We start from the raw sequence: 25,090 nt of genomic DNA, 5'->3' as shown, positions 1-25,090 counted from the left end.
TATGTATGTGTCATTTTGGTGCTGGTTAAGCGCTAGTTAAAATACTAAAGGCGATGTCATCATTTTTTGTTTTTCTCATTCACCTTTTCTGCACGTTGTGCGCTTGTCGCTCGAACTATTCAAGCACCAAAAGCAGTAGTACTGGACAGACCGTCAAGTAAACCACCCCAAAAACTGGCATGTGGATGGAAGGGCAGGGAGTCTCATTTAAGGGTGAGCTCATGTCTCTCAACGGTTTTCGGGTGGTCCAGTTAGGCGGTCTGTTTAGAATTCTGCACCAAAAAATGGTTTACAGTGGGAATGTTATAAATAGTACACTTCATTTTTGTTGACCTTGCACAAATACCTTCGAGGGGTAAAACTAATTTTTTTAGAGTCAATTTGAGAAAATTGCTTTCACTTTTTTGAAGCAATTTGTGCTAGTTGCGTCCATTTCTGGAAGCAACTTGTGCTAGTTGCTTCCACTTTTCAAAAGGTAGAGGTATTTTTAAAAATTGAATAAGAATATATTTTAAGCAAAACTTCACACTAGCCGGCGATACACAGAGTTGGCCAACTATTCTTTGGAATATCGTAGATCATTGTGTGCTTCCATACGCCTATTTTTGGAGGGTGTTCTTGTCTCTAAGAGAAACCAATTAAAACTTTCAAATAGAATATTATTATCAGTCCCCATGCCTGCCTAATCTCAGCCTTCGCACACCAGTAATGCATTCAGCCAACATCGGCAGTGACAAACTGTCTAAACTTTCACAGTTTGCAAAAATCAACAGGTCAAGGATGGTTGGTTGAAGTTTTTTTTTTCTTTTTTTTTTACTTTAGCACACTACCAATGCTACTATATTACAAATTCGGCAAGTTTGTCTGGGTAAATTTTACAGACCTAGACCACCGATTTACAAGACAGACTGAGACTATATCACTGATTAACAAAACTTTCTCTGGCGCATAAAACTGCTCTTTTCATCGCATCATAACCATTAAGTATTCAAACTAAGAACTGACCCTAGAACAGGTTCACACCTAAATTTGTTTTTCTCAGTCACTTTTTCTTGAATAGCTTCTCGCTCGGATGAAATAGTCACCTCAGCTTCCCTTTTCTGAATTTTTACCTCTGAAAGTTCTGCATTTAGCTTGTCTTCTCTTGTCGAGAGGTGAACATATTTAACCTGCATTGCATCCAATACTTGTGAATGGCTTTCAACTTCTTTATCTATCTCGAATGAAGACCTCCAGTGGTTCCTAAGCCGATTGAGTCCTTCCCGAAGCCACTTAATATTAAATTCCAAGGCCTCAGCATCTTGGATGAATCCTTCCCATCTCTCCAGCAGTGCTTCACTAAATTCAGAACCTCGCACATTTTCCATTGCCGAGATAATCTTCAATAAACTGGTAACACATGTGATTAACATAGCATCATTGAACTTGATGACTTTTTTAGTCGCCATGTGCCCGTGCTTTTCATAGATCTTCTTATACAAAATTACATGCTCTTCTGGGATCTTGAAGTTGTCCACATATTCAAACCCTTCCACTATCTCTTGGGATGAAGTGCTTGCAAACCCTGGGGGGGATGGAAAGACATCTATGGAAGCCAAAATATTTAACAAGGTAGAATCAGTAGCCAGGCCCTTAGAAGAGGACGTTTTCATTGTAGCATCCGCAGATACCTCAACGAGCTCACCCACTTCAAGTGATTCAATTCCCCTAGTTTCTGCTCCAGAAGAAGATGACATATTTCCTATGGGTACATCTTTGTCATGCGAGTGCTTCACACTGGTGTGGAGGATAGGGATGGCAGGTATAGTGATAGGTTCTGATGAAAGAAAATGTTCAGGTTCATAATTACCAATCCCAGTTCCTTTATAAGGGACAGGCTTTTTTGTACTCATCTTTCTCTTTTTAGAGGGAAAGACAGGAGCCTGTAAGATTTGGAGGAAAAATCATATGTCTAACAACTTGGAAGGGTATATATACTAAACCTATAAAGGGTAAGAAACAGCGAGAGGAAGGAGAAAAGACTACCCAATTACCGTTTCTGGGACTTCATGACCTTGATTGCCATCTTCCCTCTCATGGAAAGAGACCCTTGGAGAGTAATCTTCTCCATGGTATTCTTGTCTTTCTTCCTCTATCCTCATAAAAGAACTTGACTGCAAAACAAAGTTGACAAGGTTGAAAAATAAGAAATTTATTTTTCTGTTATACTGCTTATAACAAGGAGTAAAACATTTCACAAAACTAATCACCGTCCACATCCTCTTACCTCGTAGGTACCTTCCTCCAAGCCAAGCATTATTAACTGATTTCCATCACCTTTTTGCCACATTATATCCGAACGGACATGAACCTACAGAAATTAATAGGAAACAAAAGACCATGTCTCCAGGTGCACCGTATATACATAAAAGGGTGAAAATAAATTAATTTAAATTGTTTTAGGACATACATCACTATCTTCCAGAGCCCCAATAATATGGGGGTATGGAGGAGATTTCGTGCATAATACACAAAGCATATGAGGTTGCCAGCCTTTACTTTCTATCTTTCGTCCACACAGATTAAGTAACCCAGGCATGATATCGAGAGCCCAAACCTACAACAACAATATATGGTACAGTACTCTAAAAAGATTACTCAAAAGATAACACATTCACAAATATCAACTGAGGTGCCACTTACCATCAAGGCATGTGGAATTCCGACCACCTTGTAAGCAGGTTTTCTACCAGCACCACTGATCTCTTTGTTGGCATGATAATGTAATCGTGTTCTTAATCTCCATTTCTTAATCCTATCAAATGTTACTTCTCCCCAAGGGTATTTGTTAAATTCCTCCAAGTTGTCAACTACATACCAATAATCGTTCTTTATGGGATCTGCATCTTGACAGCTCATTAGGAAGTTGTGCACAACCAAAAGTAGTGCAAATTTAACCCTGTCTAGAGAAGGGCAAGTAGAATTCTTTTTGAAGAGGAGAGCCTTCACTTTTGATGCACTTACATGATTTTGGTTGGGGAAATGGGTCCTCATCAGTGATGAGGGATCTGTGGAGTAGACAAAAGCTTTCTTGGGTTTCTTGAAACTAAGCCCTGTAATCAAAGCAAATTCTCTCTTGCCAAAATGCAATAGTTTTCCACCAACCTTAAAGTGCATTTCATCTGGTTTATCATCCATGTCAATCTCCCTTGAGAGTAAGAAATGTACAATGGTGCCGCTAAACTTGGAATCTTCCGGCACGGAAAGTAGATGGCCAATTGCTGTGCCCTTAAATATGGCCTTCTCATCAACAGACAGCCATTTCCGTATTTCAGCTAATAGCAGTAAGCTTGAGTAATTATTTAACTGCACATGCTTATTCCTAAACTCGGGAGGGTGAATATACCTGCTACCAACCGCAAAAACAATCACGAATCAGCCTGTATGAGTTCTATGAATGTAAAATTGAGGGAGACACATTTAAGACAAAAAAATTTAATGCATGCAAATTTGGGGTTGTGCAGCAATTCACTTCACTCAATTACAAATTTCCAACTCACCTGTAAATGCCATTACCACCACTTTCAACTGTCACTTTTTCTGGACGGCTTTTCCTTCGATCCATAAGTCGGAGTCTATAAACAAAAGTTGTGGGTTAGTTATGATCATTTACAAAGAAATACGAGAGATATATCTCTACATTAAGACTGAAATATTTAGTGACAAGGCTTGTCTGGGCACTGCCTGCATAATCAGAAGTATGAAAGTTCATAACCCCAGAAACACAATGAGAAGCCAACAACAGAATCTCACTGACAGCTATCCTCTAAGTGGGAAAAAACTAGATTCCTTTGAGGAATTTCATCAAACAATTAACATGCACAGTGTAAAGAAAATAGAGTTAAAGAGAAATGGCGCTGTAAACAAAATTCAAGGAATTTCCTGATTTCAACAATACCATCAATAAGTAAATCGATTACGGGGAAGCCCTTAAATGTTTTTGTTCTTCAATGGAGTTCCACTGTGATTTCATGTCTGTCGGTCCGGTGAGTCGTCTTTACTGAAGTACTAGTAGTGAGTGCTGGACCTAAATATCTTACTTGGTGCACACGTGGCGTCAAAATGAACTCCCTCTCAAACGTGGCATCAATACACTTACTGCCATGTTTGTTGGGCAAAATACGAATCTAGGTATCTGACTCAAAGCGAGTCAGATCGTTTTTTCTTTTTTTTTTTTTATTATTATGTTTCTGACGTCTGGCTCAGTTTGTTTTTGAAATACTTTTTGCTCCTGATATTTGATTAGATATCTAATTTGGTTCACATATCTGGTGTGGAGTTATTTGAGTCCGAAATTTTAGATTTATTTGTTTTGGATATCAGATTGTTTTTTGTTTATTTTTTTTTCTAATATCTGATCAGAAATCTAATTCGGTTCACATATCTGGCTCTGAGCTATTTGAGGCGGGAATCATTTAGTACCTAACTTGATAGGTACTCGATCGCTTCACATATCTGACTAATCACGTAACATTAATAGAGTTAGAAATTGGTATTTGGTGAATACTTCCACACTTGAATTTGTGGAGTAGAGATGTTATTTATACTTGAACAAATACAACTGAGTTTGTTACAGATTTGAACTTTATTCAAAAGATAACAGATAATAACTAAAGAATAGCCTACAGTCTTTGCCTTTACACTCGGTCATTTAGCAGTATACTCGGTCTACCATAAGACTTAGTTGAGAGTCCATCTGTCGTAGCTGCGAGTCTTTAGCTGATGATTGTGTCATCCTTAACACCTCCCCTCAAGTTGTACTTTAGTTGACGGACGTGCAACTTGGATCGAATAATTTGAAAATGCGGTGCAGAAAGACCCTTTGTGAAGATGTCTGCAAGCTGATCATGCTAGCTAATGAAACGAACTTGTAATTGTTTTCTTGCAACCCTTTCTCTGACGAAGTGATAGTCGATTTCGATGTGCTTTGTTCTTGCATGAAGCACCGGATTGGCAGTAAGATACGTCGCTCCTAGATTATCACACCATAAGATGGGTGGAGAATGTTTAACTCCTAGTTCCATTAGAAGAGACTGAATCCATATCAACTAAGACGTTGCAATGGCCACTCCCCTGTATTCAGCCTTTGTGCTAGATTTCGAGACAATCTTCTACTTCTTTGCACTCCAAGATATCAAATTTCCCCCAAAATAGATGCAATAGCCACTAGTTGAGCGTCGATCATCCAAACTCCCAGCCCAATCTGCATCAGAGTATGATTGGAGAGAATATTCCTTGTTACCTTTGAGATGTAACCCATAATCGATAGTGCTCTTAAGATACCGAAGGATTCTTTTAACCAATTCCCAGTGTTCAATATAAGGTTCATGCATGTATTGACATACCTTGTTCACAACAACTGAGATATTCGGTCTAGTTAGATGAAGGTATTGAAGTGCACCAACCACACGACGATATAAGGTAGCATCTTCGAACTTCTGACTACCATTCTTTTGAATCTTCACCGCCGGAGCCAAAGGAGTGCACACAGGTTTAATACCATCAAGTTTAGTACGCTTAAGGATATCATCAACATACTTCCGCCTAGTTAGAACTAACTCATTATCATGCCTTAGAACTTCAACACCCAAAAAATATATCAAATCTCCCATATCCTTTAGTGCAAATGCTGCTCCCAAATCTGCAATAAGCTTCTTAATTTGCGAAGGTTGTGACCCTGTAACAATGATGTCATCGACATAAACAAGCACATATGTGATGGAGTCTGTCGTTTGCAAAACAAATAAGGAACTATCTGCAATAGAGCCTTTGAACCCTAGCTGCAACAGGTGGGTACTTAGCTTAGAATACCAGGCCCTCGGCGCCTGTTTAAGCCCATAGAGTGATTTGTGTAATTTACACACATGATTATGGTAATCAGGGTCGACATAACCCGCTGGCTGCTGCATATACACATCTTCCTCCAGGTTTCCATTCAAAAAAACATTATCCACATCGAGCTGCTTTATTTGCCACTGATTCATAACAACAATTGAAAACACAAGTCGTACAGTACACGGCTTTATCACTGGACTAAAGGTCTCGCCATAATCGAGACCCTCTTGCTGATTGTATCCCTTAGCAACCAAACGATCCTTACATTTTTCCAAGCTTCCATCAAGATTTTGTTTAACCCTGTAACCCATTTTGAACCAACAACATTCATTCCCTTCTCATGTTTAACCAAAGAATAGGTTCCATTGCGTATTAGAGCATTTATTTGCACATCCATTGCTGTTTCCATACTGGAATCTTAGAAACTATGTTGTAACATGTTGGTTCAATGAAATCTGCAGCAGGCAGTGGGTGCTTAGTTGCAGTTAGGCACATCTTTTTGACAGGCTTGGTGATGCCATATTTAGCTCGAGTCGTCATTGGTTGAGTGACAGCAGGAATTGGTGGTACTTAAGCAGCAGTCTGTACCAGATGTTGTGTAGTTGAAGTTGCTGAAGTTGCAGAGTTGGATGGATTGTTTGCTGGCGAGTGTAGCAGCTGCTGGGGAGAGACTGGTTGTTCAGACGTTGTGTGGGAGACTGCTTCTTCAGATTGTGTGTTCCCTGGTGAAACCATAACACTATTTTCTACACCATCTGTTAAACTACATCTTCTAAATGATGGTGAAAGTAAAATACTGGTGCTAGAAGGAACATTACCTGGACTTTGCAAGGGATTCCGCTGCTTGAGAGACTGAAATGGGAAAGAGCCTTCCTCAAAACGTACATGGTGAGATATGTATAGCCTATTAGTTTCTCGATGCAAACACAAATAGCCTTTGTGTGCATTACTATACCCTACGAAGACACAAGGAAGAAATTTTGGTTCCAATTTGGTGGTGTTGTACTGCCTAAGACATGGATATGCTAAACAATCAAAAACACGCAAAAATTTGTAATCAGGTTGTTTGTTGAATAGAAGCTCTAACGGGGTTTTTGTTTCTTTGGCAGATTTGGGTAGTCTGTTAATCATAAAACAGGTTGTAGTAAAAGCATCTGCCCAGAACGATTTAGGCATATGCGCATGGAAAAGTAAAGCTAATCCATACTCCGTAACATGCCTTATACGACGTTCATCTAACCCGTTTTGAGGAGAAGTGTGAGGACATGAAAATATGTGTTGAACACCATGTTCATCGAGGTAGGCATTAATTTTTCTGTATTCTAAGGCATTGTCGGATTGAAATACCTTAATTTTGTGATCTGTGAGTCTTTCTACTTTTTTATGGAACAAAATAAAAGTGCTTAATGCATCTGAACGTTGAATAAGAGGAAAAACCCAAGTGTACTGAGAAAAGACATCCATTATTAAGAGATAATATCGAGAAAAAATTTTCTAGAACATTGAAGCGAAACCCAAATATCAGACACAACCAAACTCAAAGGTGTGTCATATACTGTGCTACTTAAGGAAAAAGAAAACTTCTTGCTCTTACTAAGATGACAAGAATGACAATAATCAAAAGATTTATTGGAAACCGAAAGAGAGTTTTTAAGACAGATTTGTGAAACGGTACGCAACATGGGATGCCCTAGCCTTTGGTGCCATAATGGGAAGGAAGTAGAGACATTTGCATGCGGCTGGATTTGGATATCTATCATGTCTACTCCTTCTAATAAATAAAGCCCATTCTTATTCAGTCCTCTTAGCAACGTCGTCCCCGAGTGCTTGTCCTTCATAAGAAAATAAGTTGTGTGAAACTCAAAATACACATTATTGTCTTTACAGAATTGAGTGACTGACAACAAATTAGTCTTTATCTGTGAAACATGATAGATATTATTCAAACAGAGAGACCTAAAATTGTATGTTAAGGAAGCATTGCCAATGTTGGCAATCTTAAGAGCATTACCTTACCAACATGTACCATTTCAGTACCATTGTATTCATGGGGAATAGTCAAATTGTGCATATCGCAGTGAGATGATGGGCGGCACCAGTGTCTGTCACCCATTGATTTGCACCATTTCCTCCAGGTAATTCTATATATGTAGCTGGTTGTCTTTGAGTGTTGTTGTTCGGTTTTTCATAACGAAACCAGCATTTGTCTTGTTGATGGCCTTTTTTCTTGCATATCTGACATTTCTCCTCAAATTGGGTGCTCCTCTGAGGTTGCTGATTGCAATGATAGGGTTGATTGGTGTTGGGCTGATAAAACCCTTTGTTATGGTTATTAAACCATCTTGGATCTGGTTTGTTGGAGGAGGCAGAGTTGGAAACTTCTACATTAGCAACATGGGTCTACAGTAATGACAATTGTTACTCGAGCCTCATATAGAAGGTCTGAAGATGAGAATAGAAAGTCTCTAGTTCCATTCCCTCCACAGTGCTTAATGAAGTTACAATTGGATCTTAACTTTGATTCAGGCCATTTCTAATTGCCTGCTTCTTTTCATCAACAGAAACTGTGCACCCTGATTCTGCTAACTGATGAAATAAACTTTTAGCATCATTCAAATATGTTTTCAAAGATTTATTACCTTTTGACATGCTGTGAAGCTGTTTTTTGAGGCTCATCTGATGAGCAAACGTTTTTGGTGCATACTCCGGCTCCAATTTATCCCATATCTCTTTTGTTGTGTCAGGTTTTGCAACATTGCATAGAACTTCATGAGTTAAGGTCGAGTTCAGCCATCCAACAATCAGAGAGTTCTGTGCCTCATAAGCTGTGAATGCTGGATTTATATCATCACTGTCAGGCAGGGTCCTTGCTGGTTTTTGTTTGGTTCCATCAATGAAACCAGTGAGATCATACCCTTTTAAGATGAGTTTAAACTGAGCTTTCCAGAGTAGGTGATTGGTTTCAGTATGTTTCAAGGTAACCAGAAGATGTATATGTACCTGACGAATAGTATTTGTAGTGTCTGCCATGGTGTTTAGGGTTTTGCTTTCTGTGTTTTTCTGGTTTTGATTTTGGGTATTTGTGCGGAAGGTGGCTTGGATCAAGCCTGATACCAAGTTAAAAATTGGTATTTGGTGAATACTTCCACACTTGAATTTGTGGAGTAGAGATGTTATTTATACTTGAAAAAATACAACTGAGTTTGTTACAGATTTGAACTTATTCAAAAGATAACAGATAATAACTAAAGAATAGCCTACAATCTTTCCTTTACACTCGGTCATTTAGCAATATAATCGGTCTACCATAAGACTTAGTTGAGAGTCCATCTGTCGTAGCCGGCTTTACACTCGTTCGTTTAGCGGTATAATCGGTCTACCATAAGACTTAGTTGAGAGTCCTCTTGTAGACATGCAATCATATTTGACGGTATAATCGGTCTACCATAAGACTTAGTTGAGAGTCCTCTTGTACACATGCAATCATATTTGACCTGCATTGCATCCAATACTTGTTCATGGCTTTCAGTTTCTTTATCTATCCCGAATGAAGACCTCCAACGGTTCTCAAGTCGATGGAATCCTTCGCGAAGCCACTTGATATTGAATTCCAAGGTCTCAGCATCTTTGATGAACCCTTCCCATCTCTCCAGCAATGCTTCACTCAGTTCTGCACCTCGCGTAGTTTCCATTGCCGAGATTACCTTCAATAAATTGGTAACACATACCAGTAAAATCGTATCACTGAACTTCATGACTTTTCTAGTGGCAATATGCCCATACTGGCCACAAATCTTCTTATACAAAACTAGATGCTCTTCTGGGATCTTTAAGTTGTCCACAAATTCAAATTCTTCCACTCTCTCTTGAGCGGAAGCGCTTGTAGACCCTGGGGGGGAAGAAATGGCATCTATGGAAGTCGAAATATTCAAGGTAGAATCAGGAGCCAGGAAATTAGAAGAAGACGTATTCATTGTAGCATCCACATTTTCCTCAACAAGCTCACCCACTTCTTCAAGTGATTCAGTTCTTGTAGTCCTTGCTCCAAAACAAAATGACATCTTTCTCTTTTTGGTTAAAAACACAGGAGCCTGTCAAATATGGAAGAGAATCAGATGTCTAAATATTTTATGAGGGGTGACACACTGAGACAAAGTAGAATCAACTACACAATAAATTACCGTTTCAGCAACTTCATGGTCTTGATTGCCATCTTCCGCCTCATGGAAAGAGTCCCTCGAAGAAGATTCCCCCCAAGGTATTCGTGTCTTTCTTTCTCTGTCTGGATAGAAGAACTTAACTGTGAAAAAAAAGTTGACATGGTTGAAAACCGAGAATTTATTTTATTGTTATACTGCTTATAATGAGGAGAAAAACACTTCATATAACCTTCACTGTCCACAATCCTTTACCTCGGGGGAACCTTCCTCTAAGCCAAGCACTATTAACTGATTCTATCACCCTTTTGCCACATAATATCCGTAAGGACATCAACCTGCAATTTATAACATTAAACATTACAAGTCTAGGAAACAAACCACCATGTCTCCAGGTGTATCGTCTATTGATAAAAGAATGAACCAAAAATAAAATAAAATTAGGACATACATCGTGCATTTCCAATGTTTGAATAAGAGGGGGATACTTGGGAGATTTCGTGCATAATACACAAAGCATATGAGGCTTCCAGCGTCTACTTTCAATCTTGCGTCCACACAGATTAAGCAGCCCAGGCATGATATCGAGATCCCAAACCTACAAGAACAATAACATAAATGATACTCAATACAAAAAGATTACTCAAACATACGATAGCGTTCACACATCCACAAAATATCAACCGAAGTGCTACTTACCAACAAGGCATGTGGAATTCCAACCACCTTGTAAGCCGGTTCCCCACCAGCACCACTTTTTTCTTTTTTGGCTTGATAAAGTAGGGGTGATCTAGATTTAGTAATTCTACCAAATGCTTCTTCCCCCCAGGGGTACTTGTTAAATTCCTCCAAGTCGTCGACTAAATGCCAATAATTGATGTTTATGGCATCTCTATCTGGACGGCCCATTAAGAAGCGGTGCACAACCAAAAGTAATGTCAATTTCACCTTGTCCAGAGAAGAACAAGCAGAGTTGTTTTTGGAGAGGAGAGCCTTCACTTATGATGCACTTACACGATCTTGGTTGGGGAAATGTGTCCTCATCAGGGATGAAGGATTGAGGGACGGTACAAAAGCTTTCCCGTATTTTTTGAAACTAAGCCCTGTAATCAAAGCAAATTCTTTCTTGCCAAAATGCAATATTTTTCCACCAACCTTAAAGTGCATTTCATCTGGTTTACCATCCATGTGAATCTCCCTCGAAAGTAAGAAATGCACAATGGTGCCACTTTTTTACGAAGCCTTTTCCTTGGAGCCATACGTTTATTTGCAAAGAAAAATAAGAGAGATCTAACTGTACTGTTCAGACTGAAATATTAAATTTCAACAAATTTTACAACAAACCAATAATCTGTATTCATCCCTTGCAACATGGCACCCAATCAACTAACTGCGTACTTCATAACTTCCAAAAAATCGACAATACCAGATAGTGCAGATGCTCAATTGATCAAAAAATCAGTAACAAACCAACAACCTCTACCCAAAAAACGCATTTCACCAGAGATTTCATACCCATTTATATCCATATGCTCAATGGATGAAAAAAAAAAAAAAAAAAAATTTTAACATGCATGCATGCATGTTAATTTTCTCAACAATGACATCCAACACCATGAAGAAATAGAGCTGAAAGAGGAAACGGCTGTAAACTCTAGTTACAAAACACCAGGAAATTAGCAAACTCTAAATGTTAAAATACAAAGATTTACTTGATTTCGGAGGTAATTAAAAACAGAATCACTCAGTAAATCACTTTCCAAACTGAAATTTCAATTTTTGAGGAGTTTGAATGGTACCTGAAAGAAACGTGAAACTGAGTTGACCAAAACTACTTGACAAGAGACCTCCAGAAGTGCAGTTTAGAGAGAAGAAAACACTTGTCACCTAAAAGCTGCCACTGTGTGATTAAATATTCAACAAGTCTCGGGAGACCGAGATAAAAACCACACACAAAAAACCGCCCCTCACAATCCACTCCTGTACGTCTCCTGAAGAACAGGGCCCATAAAAAAATGGAAAAAAGATGTGAGAGACGATTTTTATCTGGTCTATTTTCTCGGTGTGTAGAGAACTTGTACTGTTAAATATTTGCCCGCTTAATCGTGTTTGATCACTTGACTTTAAATTATTGCGTCTTGTTAACTTGTATACCCGTATACATGTTAAGGTTCATTAAAACAACTATTTTTTGCATTGGAAACAAAATTTGTTTGTTTTGTTGCATTGAAAACAATGATTCCTTGCATTCGGAAAAAAATTCGTTGTTTTTCATGCAAGAAAAACCAATTTCTTAAGACAAAAAAATACAATTTCCAATGAAATAAAACTATTTATTAAATCTTAATACGTATACGGATATACAAGTTAACAAAAGCCTAAATTATTCTCTCACTGGAAATTGTTGGCTCGTCACTCAAAATATGCTTTATTGACTCGGAAGTTGCGATATGTAACCTGAAAATTACACGGTTGAGACAAAAACTATTTTGCAATTAAGTGGGGTTTGTGAAGAATCTCATCCAGAATAACGATCAAATTTGACAAAATTGATCCTATTTGGGAGACACTCTTTCACCCGAAACTCAATCAAATCCTCGTTCGTCCTGCTGCCAAAAACTACAGACACCCATTTACAAGAAAGACAACCTATATACATCATTGATTTAACCATTGAGCAAGTATGAAAATTCAGCTAAGCAGTAATCCTACAACAGATTCATTCTGAAATTTGATTTTCTCAGTCAGCCTTTCTTGCATAGCTTTTCGCTCTGATGAAATTGTCGCTTCAACTTCCCTTTTCTGAATTTTTACTTCTAAAAGTTCAGCATCAAGTTGATCTTCTCTTGTGGATAGGCAATCATATCTGACCTGCATTGCATTCAATACTTGTACATGGCTTTCAACTTCTTTATCTATCCGGAGTGAAGAGCTCCAATGGTTCCTAAGTCGACTGAATCCTTCACGAAGCCACTTAATATTGAACTCCAAGGCCTCAGCATCTTTGATAAATCCTTCCCATCTCTCCAGCAATGCTTCACTCAATTCTGAACCTCGCACATTTTCCATTGCCGGTATAATCTTCAATAAACTGGTAACACATGCGAGTAACATAGCATCGTTGAACTTGATGACTTTTTTTGTCGCCATATGCCCGTGCTTTTCATAAATCTTCTTATATAAGATTACGTGCTCTTCTAGGATCTTGAAGTTGTCCACAAATTCAAATCCTTCCACTCTCTCTTGGGCTGAAGCACTTGCAAACCCTGGGGGGGAAGGAGAAACATCTATGGAAGCCAAAATATTTAACAAGGTATAATCAGTAGTCAGGCCCTTAGAAGAGGATGTATTCATTCTAGCATCCGCAGATTCCTCAACAAACTCACCCTCTTCAGGTGATTCAATTCAAGTAATTTCTGCTCCAGAACATGACATATTCCTGATGGGTGCATCCTTGTCATGCGAGTGTTTCACACTAGTGTGGAGGATAGGGATGCCAGGTATAGTCATTGGTTCTGATGAAGTAAAATGTTCAGGTTCATAATTAGCAATTCCCTTTCCTTTACAAGGGCGATAGTTTTCTGTACTTATCTTTCTCTTTTTGGACAGAAAGACAGGAGCCTGTAAGTTGTGGAAGAAGAATCAGATATCTAAAAACTTGGACGAGCATAAATACTGAAACTAAAAAGGGTGAGAAAAGACTGCAAAATTACCATTTCTGAGACTTCATGATCTTGATTGCCGTCTTTCCTCTCGTGGAAAGAGTCCCTCAGAGAAGATTCTCCCCCATGGTATTCGTGTCTTTCTTTCACTCTCCGGATAAAAGAAGTTGACTGCAAAAAAAAAAAAAAAAAAAAAAAAAAAAAAAAGGTAGAAAACCAAGAATTTGCTTTATACTGCTGTTACAAGGAGAAAAACACTTTACAAAACCCTTTGCTGTCCACATCCTCTACCTCGGGGGTACCTTCCTCGAAGCCGAGCACTATTAACTGATTTGCATCACCCTTTTGCCACATTATATCCGAACGGACATGAACCTGCAAAAATAATAGAAAACAAACAACCATGTCTCCAAGTGTACCATATATACATAAAAGAGTGAAAAAATAAAATTTCAAACTATAGGAGAGATACATCATTCACTTCCAATGCTCGAATAATATGCGGGTATGGAGGAGATTTCGTGCACAATACACAAAGCATATGAGGTTGCCAGCCTTCACTTTCTACCTTTCTTCCACACAGATTGAGCAGCCCAGGCATGATATCAAGAGCCCAAACCTAAACCAATAATAACATAAATGATACATTAATCCAAAAGGATCACTCAAAAGATTAGACATCTACAAAAATCAACTGAAGTGCGACTTACCCACAACGCATGTGGAATTCCGACAACCTTGTAAGCAGGTTTTCCACCAGCACCACTGTTCTTTTTGTTGGCTTGATAAAGCAGTGGTAATCTAAATTTTGTAATTCTTTCGAATGTTATTTCGCCCCATGGGTACTTGTTAAATTCGTCCAAGTCGTCAACTAAATGCCAATAATCGATGTTTATGCCATCTCTATCTTCACGGCCCATTAGGAAGTTGTGCACAACCAAAAGTAACGCTAGTTTAACCCTGTCTATAAAAGGGCAACTAGAATTCTTTTTGAAGAGGAGAGCCTTAACTTTTGATGCACTTACAAAATTATGGTTGGGGAAATGGGTCCTCATCAGGGATGGTAGATTTGCGGAATACACAAAAGCTTTCTGGGGTTTCTTGAAACTAAGCCCTGTAATCAAAGCAAATTCTCTCTTGCCAAAATGCAATAATTTTCCACCAACCTTAAAGTGCATTTCATCTGGTTTGTCATCCATGTGAATCTCCCTTGAAAGTAGGAAATGAACAATGGTGCCGCTGAACTTGGAATCTTCCGGAACGGAAAGTAGATGGCCAATTGCTGTGCCTTTAAATATGGCTTGCTCATCAACCGACAGCCATTTTCGTACTTCGGCTAGTAGCATTAAGCTTGAGATATTTGCTACATGCACATATTTATCCCTAAATTCCGGAGGGTGAATATACCTGCTACAAAATTATCTTTTTTGAGTTCCTTTGAATGTAAAATTGAGGGAGATACATATAAGATAATATTTGTAATGCATGCAAATTTAGGGGCTTATGCGGCAATTCACTTCACTCAATTAAAAATTTCCAACTCACCTGTCAATGTCCTTAGCAGCTTCAACTACTACCTTCTTGCGAAGGCTTTTCCTTCGATCCATAAGTTGGAGTCTGCAAACAATAATTGTGGGTTAGTAATGATCATTTGCAAAGAAAAATGAAGAAATATAACCATACGTTAAGAGTGAAATATCTAGTGCCAAGGCTTGTCCGTGCACTGCCGTCATATATACTCAAAGTATGAACTCCTTTCGTAATTGATATCCCCAGAGATACAATGACAAGCCAACAACAGACCAGAATCCCATTAAGACCCGCCCTCTAAGTGGAATAAACTAGATTCTTATGAAGGAATTTCGTCAAAAAATTAGCATGCATGTTAATTTCGCCAAACAATAAACAAGGAATTTTTAATGCAGTGCAATTTTAGGGGTTACACAGCGATTACAAATTCCCAATTCACCTGTCACCTCCAACTTTTTTACGAAGCCTTTTCCTTGGAGCCATAAGTTGGAGAAATCTACATACCATAATTGTGGGTTAGTTATGAGCCAGAATTTTCTAACCCACTCTTGCTTTGAGAAGAAAAAAACATTTCATTCAAGAAAATGGTTAACATGCATGTTAATTTTCTCAACAATGACACTCATCTTACTCCATTGATCATTTAAACAATGAAGAAAATACAGCTGAAGAGGAACGGATGTAAACTCTGGTTATTTTACAAAACACAAAGAAATTAACAACCAGCAAGATTTACTTGATTTCAGAGGTAACAACAGAATCATATACCGATTTCCGAACTGAAATTTCAGTTTTTGAGGAGTTTGAATGGTACCTGAAGAGTGACTTGATCTTCGTTCTCCTGGTTGTTCATGAGATTACTTCCACTGTTAGCTTTTCAATTGAGTGAGAGTTCAGAAGTGCAGTTTAGAGAGTTGCAGAGTTGGAGAGAATAATACACTTGTCACCTAAAAGCTGCCACAGTAATTAAATATTTGTTAGCTCGTGACTCAAAATATGCTTAGTGATTCAGAAATTAAATTACACTGTTGACACAAATACATTATTTTGCAATATGGGTCACTAGTAAAAAATTATCATGTGATAAAAAAGAATCCTAAGAAGAATATGGTTATGGGGTTTGGGAGTCTCATTCAATATGATCCTACTAGGAAACCCTCTTTCACTCAATCAAACGAGAGAGTGAAAGTTTTTACTATACTATACGGAAACCGGTTTGCCTTAAGAAAGTTTGTCCTACTGCTAAAAACTACGGACACCCATTAACAAGACAGGCAAGACTGTACATCATTAATTAACCATTGAGCAAGTATAAAAATTTAGCTAAGCACAATTCCTAGAACAGGGTCGCACCGTAATTTGTTTTTCTTAGTCACCTTTTCTTGAATAGCTTCTCGCTCAGATGAAATCGTCGCTTCAGCTTTCCTTTTCTGAACTTTTACTTCTGAAAGTTCAGTTTCAAGTTCGTCTTCTCTTGTCAACAGGGAATCATATTTTACCTGCATTGCATTCAATACTTGAGAATGGCTTTCAACTTCTCTATCTATCCCCAATGAAGACCTCCAGTGGTCCTTAATTCGATGGAATCCTTCACGAAGCCATTCAATATTGAATTCCAAACTCTCGGCATCTTTGATAAACCCTTCCCATCTATCCAGCAACGCTTCACTCAATTCTGAACCTCGCACAATTTCCATTGCCGAGATGATCTTGAATAAACTGGTAACACATGTGAGTAACATATCATCATTGAACTTGATGACTTTTTTAGTCGCCATATGCCCATGCTTTTCATAAATCTTCTTATACAAAATTACATGTTCTTCTATGACCTTGAAGTCGTCCACAAATTGGAATCCTTCCACTCTCTCCAGAGCTGAAACCCTTGTAAACCCTGGCGGGGAAGGAAAGACATTTATGGAAGTCGAAATATTTAACAAGGTAGAATCAGGAGTCAGGCCCTTAGAAGAGAACGTATTCATTTTAGCAACCACAGGATCCTCAACAAGCTGAACCACTTCAAGCGATTTGATTCCAGTAGTTTTCCCTTTGGGTACAGCCTTGCCGTGAGAGTGCTCCACACTAGTGTGGGGAATGTCATTCTCATTCTCTCTCACCACGGGTTCCTGGTTGGGGATGGCAGGTATAGTCATATGTTCAGGTTCACAGTTACCAATTCCCTTTCCATTGCAAGGGCAAGACTGTTTTGTACTTATCTTTCCCTTTTTGGACAGAAAAACAGGAACCTGCAAAATGTGGAAGAAGAATCAAATGTCTAAAAAAAGAACTTGACTTTTTTTTGAAAAGGTTGAAAACAAAAAATTTAGTTTCAGTTATACTGATTTTAATAGGGAGAAAAATAATTTACAGAAGCTATCGCTATCCACAACCTCTACCTCAACCTCTATCTCGGGGGTACCTTCCTCTAAGCCAAGCACTATTAACTGATTCGCATCACCCTTTTGCCACATTATATCTGAGCGGACATGTACCTGCAATTTTATGTCATTAAACATTACAAACGACTCGATATATAAAAGAATGTACAAAAAGAATAACAAAGTTTAGGACATACATCATTCATTTCCAATGTTCGAAGAGAGGGATACTTGGGAGATTGCGTGCATAATACGCAAAGCATATGTGGTAGCCAGCCTATACTTTCAATCTTTCGTCCACAGAGATTAAGCAGCCCAGGCATGATATCGAGAGCCCAAACCTACCACAAAAATAACACAAAGACACATCAATCCAAAAAAATTACTCAAACGATAGCGTTAACACATCCACAAAATATCAACCGAAGTGCCACTTACTGATAAGGCATGGGAAATTCCGACAACCTTGTACTTCGTTTCCCCACCAGCACCACTATTCTCTTTGTTGGCTTGATAAAGTAGTGGTGATCTAAATTTTGTTAATCTACCAAATGTTGCTTCCCCCCAAGGGTACTTGTTAAATTCCTCCAAGTCGTCAACTAAATGCCAGTAACTGATGTTTATGGCATCTCTATCTGGACAGCCCATTAAGAAGCGATGAACAACCAAAAGTAACGCCAATTTCACTCTGTCTTGAGATGGGCAGGTAGAATTCTTTTTGAAGAGGAGAGCCTTCACTTGTAATCCAGTTACACGATATTGGTTGGGGAAATGAGTCCACATCAGGGATGAGGATTTGAGCGGAGATACAAAATCTTTCTCCGGTTTCTTGAAACTAAGCCCTGTAACCAAAGCAAATTCTCTCTTGCCAAAATGCAATATTTTTCCACCAACCTTAAAGTGCATTTCATCTGGTTTATCATCCACGTGAATTTCCCTCGAAAGTAAGAAATGCAAAATGGTGCCACTGTACTTCAAATCTGCTGGTACTGAAAGTAGATGGCCAATTGCCGTGCCCTTAAATATTGCTTGCTCATCAACGGACAGCCAGTCACGTACTTCGGCTAATTGTAGTAAGCTTGAGTAAATTGTTATTTTCACATTTCCATCCCTAAATTTTGGAGGGTGAATATACCTGATACAAACCACAAAAACAGTAAAATTGAACGCATGCAAATTTAGGGGTTGTATAGAAATTCACTTCACTCAATTACAAATTTACAATTTACCCGTCAATGCTGTCATTAAAAGTTTTAACTGCCTCTTCTTTAGGAAGCCTTTTCCTTGGACCCATAAGTTGGAATCTACAAACAATAATTGTGTGTTAGTAATGATCCTCAAGGAATGGTATGTTGAACGAAAACTTCTCCATTGCACTATAATTCCACAGCGTTAATGAAGTGCATTTTTCTTGAATCTTTATATTTAGCTAAAATGCATACGTTTTTCTTAATTTTGGCTTTAGACGGCTGTCTAGGCTGCCTAGTCCCTTAGTCGACCAACATGGTACCCAATCAAACTAAAAGCATAACAAGTGCCAACTACAAAACCATTGCACCACTTTGAAAATTGCGATTGCAGTGTCATCACCAAAAGACCAGAAACGTACAAAAGGAAACATTCATAGGAAGCATAATATTAACTTACAAGGGAAGCACAGTGTATAACTTACAAAACATCAACAACATTGAATGACAAGGATGCTCAATTTATTAAGAAGTTAGTTAAGTTTTTGATGAAAAACTAGTGCGAAGAACCAAAGCTAGTGCTTTTGTTTATGAAGCCTTTCATCGATCACCCTGCAACAACCTAACCAGAAAACCACAATTGAACAGAGTTTTTAAATCCGATTCAATTGCAAGGACCCAACGGGTTTTGATCAATTGCCTTTTGCTTATGATTAGAAAAGAAAAACATCCAATCCCAACCCTTCCATAGTTCATATCCCCTGAGAGACACAATGTTAAGCCATTGCAACAACAAAAGTCCCATTCAAACTCGTCCTCCATGTGGAACAAACTTAATTCCTATGAGAAATTTCATCAATCAGGTGACATGCATGTTAATTTTCTCAATAATGACAATCACTACAGTACGAAGAAAGTAGAGTTGAAAGTGGGAAAGGTCTTGGGAATGGCTGCTGTAAACCCTAGTTACAAACACTAGTTTTAACACATAAAACGATTATTGAAATTTCAGTTTTTAAGGAGTTTGAATCGTACTTACCTGAAGATGGGGTTAGAGAAATGTGAAACCACTTGACCCAAATTGCTTGATATGGTGAGGCTTTTGATCTCTTTGTTCTTCAATGGAGAGAGTTCTGATAAGTTAACTGGGAGAGAGTTAAGAAGTAGAGTTGGAGAGGGTACACTTGTCACCTATAAACTGCCACTTGCCCGTAAGAGAAAACTCCAAAAGCATTGCTTCAACCTTGTATACCTGCCTAATCTTAGCCTTTCCACGGCATTATGGCTTTATCTATGGTGCAAACTGCAAAAATCATCAGGTCAAACATGGTCAACGAAAGATTTTTTTTTTTTTTTTTTTATTTCAGCACACTACCCATGCTACTATATATTACAAATTTGGCAAGCTGTCAAACACCCATTTACAAGACAGACAGACTGTACATCATTGCCTAAGCAATTTTACAAACTTGGCAAGTTCTCTGGCTAATAAAACTGCTTCTTTCATCGCATCATAATAACCTTTGAACAAGTAAGTATACAAATTCAACTAAGCACTATTTCTGCAACAGATTCATTCTGTAATTTTATTTTCTGACTCAGTTTTTCTTGAATAGCTTTTCGCTCAAATGAAATCATTGCTTCAGCTTTTTTTTTCTGGATTTTTACCTCTGAGAGTTCAGCATTTAGCTCGTCTTCTCTTGTCGACAGGCTAACATATTTGACCTGCATCGCATCCAGTACTTGTGCATGGCTTTCAACTTCTCTATCTATCCCAAATGAAGACCTCCAATGGTTCTTAAGTCGATTGAGTCCTTCACGAAGCCACTTAATATTGAATTCCAAGGTCTCAGCATCTTCGAGGAATCCTTCCCATCTCTCCAGCAAAGCTTCACTCAATTCTGAACCACGCACATATTCCATTGCCGAGATGATCTTCAATAAACTGGCAACACATGTGAGTAGCATATCATCATTGAACTTGACGACTTTTTTAGTCGCCATATGCCCATGCTTTTCATAGATCTTCTTGTACAAAGTTACATACTCTTCTGGGATCTTGAAATTGTCCACATATTCAAACCCTTCAGCTCTCTCTTGAGCTGAAGCCCTTGGAAACCCTGGGGGGTAAGGAATGATATCTATCGAAGTCAAAATATTCAACAAGGTGGAATCGGCAGTCGGTAGGCCCTTAAAGGAGGATATATTTGTTGTAGCATCGGCAGGCCCCTCAACAAGCTCACCCACTTCAAGTGATTCAGCTCCCGTAGTTTCTGCTCCAGAACAAGATGATATATTCCCTGTAGTTTTTGCTTCAGAGCAAAATGATATATTTCCTTTGGATACATCCTTGCCACGCGAGTCCTTCCCACTACTGTCGAGTACGTCATTCTCATTCTCTTTTGCCACAGATTCCTGGAGGATGCGGTTGGAAGGCCTTATAGGTTCTGATGAAGGCAGATGTTCAGATTCATAATTACAAATGCCATTTCGTTCACAAGGGAGAGATTCTTCCGCACTGATCTTTCTCTTTTTGGACGGCGAGGCAGAAGCCTATAAAATGTGGAAGAGAATCAGATGTTTAAAGTGGAAAGGTATGAATAAAAGAAAATAAAAATGGTGAGGAACGGCTAGACAGTTATTGATCGATTATATTGTAGGCAAATGATATAGGAAAAATAATCCAATGGGAAGATATCTGAAGTATATGCTACCAGATCCACCAAACAGCGAGCCGCGTCTCTATCTGGAGACGACTCCCAATCTGTCTGGAGGATAGGGATGGCAGGTATAGTTATATGTTCTGATGAAGGAAGATGTTCAGGTTCATAATTACTAATTCCCTTTCCTTCACCAGGGCGAGACTCTTCTGTACTTATCTCTCTCTTTTTGGAAAGAAAGTCAGGAGCCTGTAAGATGTGGAAGAAGAATCAGATATCTAAAACTTTGGTAGGATATAAAAAGGGGAGAGACACGAAGAGAAAGTAGAATCGACTACACTATTACCTGTTCTGGGACTTCATGGCCTTGATCGCAGTCTTTCTTCTCATGGAAAGAGTCCCTCAGAGACGATTCTTCCACATGGTGTTCATGTTTTTCTTTCTCTGTCTGGATAGAAGAACTTGACTGCGACAAGGTTAAAACCAAGAATTTATTTTTCTGTTATACTGCTTATAACAAGGAGTAAAACATTTTATAAAACCCTTCGCTGTACACATCCTCTACCTCGGTAGTACCTTCTTCTAACCCAAGCATTATTAACTGATTCCCATCACCCTTTTGCCACATCATATCTGAACAGACATGAACCTGCAATTTTATGTCACTAAAAATTACAAATATAGGAAACAAACAACCATGTCTCCAGGTGTCTCGTGCATACATATGGACAAAAAGAAATTCTTTTTAGGACATACATCATTCACGTCCAATATTTGAATAAGAGAGGGGTAGAAAGGAGATTTCGTGCATAACACACAAAGCATATGAGGTTGCCAGCTTCTACTCTCTATCTTTCGTCCACACAGATTAAGCAGCCCAGGCATGATAGCGAGAGCCCAAACCTACAATAATAATAACAAAAATGATCCAGTACATCAATGCAAAAAGATTAATCAAATGATAACGTCTACGTATCCACAAAATATCAACCGAAGTGCCACTTACCACCAAAGCATGTGCAATTCCAACCACCGTGTAACTCGGTTCCCCACCAGCACCACTGTTCTCTTTGTTGGCTTGATAAATTAGTGGTAGTCTAAATTTCGAAATCCTAGCAAATGTTACTTCACCCCAAGGGTACTTGTTAAATTCCTCCAAGTCATCAACTAAATGCCAATAACTAATGTTTATGGCTTGTCTATATTGACGGCTCATTAGGAAATTGTGTACAACCAAAAGTAATGCCAACTTCACTCTGTCTAGAGAAGGGCAAGCAGAATTGTTTTTGGAGAGGAGATCCTTCACTTCTGATGCACTTACATGATCTTGGTTGGGGAAATGCTTCCTCATCAGGGATGAAGGATTGAGGGACGATATAAAAAATTTCTCGGATTTGTTGAAACTAAGCCCTGTAATCAAAGCAAATTCTCTCTTGCCAAAATGCAATACTTTTCCACCAACCTTAAAGTGCATTTTTTCTGGTTTATCATCCAATTGAATCTCCCTCGAAAGTAAGAAATGCACTATGGTGCCGCTAAACTTGGAATCATCCGGCACCGAAAGTAGATGGCCGATTGCTGTACCCTTAAATATGGCTTGCTCATCAACAGACAGCAGGTTCCGTACTTCGGCTAGTAGCAGCAAGCTTGAGTGATTTATTACTGTCGCACTTTTATCCCTAAACTTCTGAGGGTGAATATAGCTGCTATAAATAGCCCAAAAAAAAAAAAACAGCTGCACATTAGCCTTTCACGAGTACTTTGAATATAAAAAGAATGAAGAAACATTTAAGATATAATTTGCAATGCATGCCAATTTTGAGGTTATACAGCAATTCACTTCACTCGATTACAAATTCCCAGTTCACCTGTCAATGTCATTAGCACCTTCAACTGCCACTTTTTTGCGAAGGCTTTTCCTTCGATTCGTAAGTTGGAGTCTACAAACAATAACTGTGGGTTAGTAATGATCATTTGCAAAGAAAAATGAGAGATACATAACTCTACGACGTCATGAGTGAAATATTGAACTTAGTAACAAAGTGACAATGCTAAATAACCAGTACAGCATGTTAAGTGGCCAAGGCTTGTCTGGGCACTGCCTTCCTCATACGAAAAAGTATGAATCCCTTGCTCGTTGGGATGGCAGAGTCATCACCAAAGACCGGATAGTTATAATAAACATTTTCAGGAAGCACAATATAACTTACAATGAAAGGATAGTGTACATAATTACAGAACATCGACAACATTGGATGGTGAGGATGCCCAATTGATCAACAAGTTGGTTAAGTCTTGATTGAAACAAGAGCAATGAAGAAAAGCTAGTTTATCAAAAAAAAGTTGCATCATCTATACATAAAAGAGCGGACATTCAAGATAAAATTTGTAATGCATGCAAATTTTTGGGGTATACAGAAATACACTTCACTCGATTACAGATTCCCAATTTACCTGTTAATGTTATTAGCACCTTCAGCTGCCGCTTTTTTACGAAGGCTTTTCCTTCGATCCATTAGTTGGAGTCTACAAACAACAATTGTGGGTTAGTAATGATCATTTGCAAAGAAAATTGAGAGATACGTACTACAACATCAAGAGTGAATTATTGAATCCAAATAACAAAAATGACAATGCTAAATTACTAGGCAAAAGCTAGTGTCTTTAGTTTATCAAGCCTTTCATCACTCACCCTGCGCATAAGCTACAACACATTTGACCAGGGTTTTAAAATCCCATTCAATTGCCTTTTGTTTATGATAAGAGAGGAAAAAAAATTTGAATCATATCCCCATAGAGACACAATGACAGGCCAACAACATTAAAATTCGTCCTCCATGTGTAAGAAACTAAACTCCTATGAGAAATTTCATCAATCAGTTAACATGCATGTTAATTTTCTCAACAATAACAATCATATTACTCCACTGATTTCAACTACAGTATGAAGATAGTAGAGTTGAAAGAGGAAAGGTCTTGGGAATGGCTGCTGTAAGATAAGAAACACTAATAAATCAGCTTTAACACACAAAGAATTACTGTACTTGATTTCTGAGGTAACAACAACACCATCGATAAAATCGATTTTCCCAGCTGAAATTTCAGTTTCTGTAGAGTTCGAATCGTACCTGAAGATGGGGTTAGAGAAACTTAGACCCAAATTATGGAGATGAGACTTCTGATCTCGCTGAAGATGGGGAGATTTTTGATTAATTCGTTAATTGAGAGAGGTTTCAGCAGTGGAGTTAAAAAGGTTCAGATGATACACTTGTCACCTATAAACTGCCACTTGGCCGTAAAAGAAATCCCCAAAGGCGCTGCTTTCTCTTGCCCAGCTCTGTGCCCCTTCATTGTATCACCAAAAATTATTTGTGTATTTTCCTTTGCTGCGTTCCATGGCATTCAGCAAGGGATTCAGTGTTAGCAATGGGTTCATCATCACCTTCCGTTTGGGTATTATCCCTTTTCTGTAACAAAAATTCTGAACGTAACGAGAGAGTGTAGATAAAACTAAAACCTATCTCTCACCACAAAACCGGACCCTGTAGGGGCCGGGACCTACTCTTTTGAGTGAGTAGGTTTTTAACTTTTTTAGCTAGGCGGTATGCCTAGAATCGGAGTAATTGTTGATAGACACATTTA

At 38.5% G+C, this 25,090-nt stretch overlaps 3 protein-coding genes across 10 annotated transcripts; all 3 read right to left on the bottom strand.

Moving 5' to 3' along the window:
- Nucleotides 1-632: 632 nt before the first annotated feature.
- LOC113308622 lies at nucleotides 633-4,164 on the bottom strand. Of its 2 annotated transcripts, none has more exons than XM_026557082.1 (7): nucleotides 3,938-4,164; nucleotides 3,540-3,614; nucleotides 2,683-3,388; nucleotides 2,450-2,596; nucleotides 2,267-2,350; nucleotides 2,034-2,153; nucleotides 633-1,922 (listed from the first exon to the last, which is right to left on the bottom strand). In XM_026557082.1, exons 2-7 carry the CDS (start codon nucleotides 3,602-3,604, stop codon nucleotides 981-983), a joined length of 2,064 nt encoding a protein of 687 aa, XP_026412867.1. In that variant the 5' UTR covers nucleotides 3,605-3,614; nucleotides 3,938-4,164; the 3' UTR covers nucleotides 633-980. The 2 variants fall into 2 exon arrangements, with proteins under 2 accessions (XP_026412867.1, XP_026412868.1); XM_026557083.1 differs by having other exon boundaries at nucleotides 635-1,922; nucleotides 2,683-3,385; nucleotides 3,938-4,161.
- Nucleotides 4,165-12,443: 8,279 nt separating this feature from the next.
- LOC113310637 lies at nucleotides 12,444-20,083 on the bottom strand. Of its 5 annotated transcripts, XM_026559369.1 has the most exons (9): nucleotides 19,828-20,083; nucleotides 18,831-18,905; nucleotides 18,040-18,736; nucleotides 17,799-17,942; nucleotides 17,614-17,715; nucleotides 16,577-17,469; nucleotides 16,038-16,177; nucleotides 15,239-15,310; nucleotides 15,063-15,100 (listed from the first exon to the last, which is right to left on the bottom strand). In XM_026559369.1, the coding sequence occupies exons 2-7, from the start codon at nucleotides 18,893-18,895 to the stop codon at nucleotides 16,171-16,173; spliced, it is 1,908 nt and encodes a 635-aa protein (XP_026415154.1). In that variant the 5' UTR covers nucleotides 18,896-18,905; nucleotides 19,828-20,083; the 3' UTR covers nucleotides 15,063-15,100; nucleotides 15,239-15,310; nucleotides 16,038-16,170. The 5 variants fall into 5 exon arrangements, with proteins under 5 accessions (XP_026415155.1, XP_026415154.1, XP_026415151.1 ...); XM_026559370.1 differs by lacking the exons at nucleotides 16,577-17,469; nucleotides 17,614-17,715; nucleotides 17,799-17,942; ... (1 more) ...; nucleotides 18,831-18,905; nucleotides 19,828-20,083 and adding exons at nucleotides 12,444-13,652; nucleotides 13,745-13,864; nucleotides 13,985-14,068; nucleotides 14,166-14,312; nucleotides 15,663-15,719 and having other exon boundaries at nucleotides 14,404-15,100; nucleotides 16,038-16,172; XM_026559366.1 differs by lacking the exons at nucleotides 15,063-15,100; nucleotides 15,239-15,310 and adding an exon at nucleotides 15,686-15,719 and having other exon boundaries at nucleotides 16,600-17,469; nucleotides 19,824-20,083.
- Nucleotides 20,084-20,130: 47 nt separating this feature from the next.
- Nucleotides 20,131-24,946, bottom strand: LOC113310636. 3 transcript variants are annotated; one of them, XM_026559362.1, is made up of 10 exons: nucleotides 24,577-24,946; nucleotides 24,141-24,195; nucleotides 23,903-23,974; nucleotides 23,317-23,388; nucleotides 22,455-23,154; nucleotides 22,205-22,351; nucleotides 22,014-22,097; nucleotides 21,795-21,914; nucleotides 21,503-21,697; nucleotides 20,131-21,341 (listed from the first exon to the last, which is right to left on the bottom strand). In XM_026559362.1, exons 2-10 carry the CDS (start codon nucleotides 24,161-24,163, stop codon nucleotides 20,334-20,336), a joined length of 2,421 nt encoding a protein of 806 aa, XP_026415147.1. In that variant the 5' UTR covers nucleotides 24,164-24,195; nucleotides 24,577-24,946; the 3' UTR covers nucleotides 20,131-20,333. The 3 variants fall into 3 exon arrangements, with proteins under 3 accessions (XP_026415147.1, XP_026415148.1, XP_026415149.1); XM_026559363.1 differs by having other exon boundaries at nucleotides 22,455-23,151; XM_026559364.1 differs by lacking the exon at nucleotides 24,141-24,195.
- Between the last annotated feature and the right edge of the window lie 144 nt (nucleotides 24,947-25,090).

Source organism: Papaver somniferum, chromosome 9, assembly GCF_003573695.1.
Source record: "Papaver somniferum cultivar HN1 chromosome 9, ASM357369v1, whole genome shotgun sequence".
Classification (NCBI taxonomy): Eukaryota; Viridiplantae; Streptophyta; class Magnoliopsida; order Ranunculales; family Papaveraceae; genus Papaver; species Papaver somniferum.
Note: the sequence above shows the minus strand (reverse complement) of the source record. Positions and strands in the feature narration are given on the sequence as shown.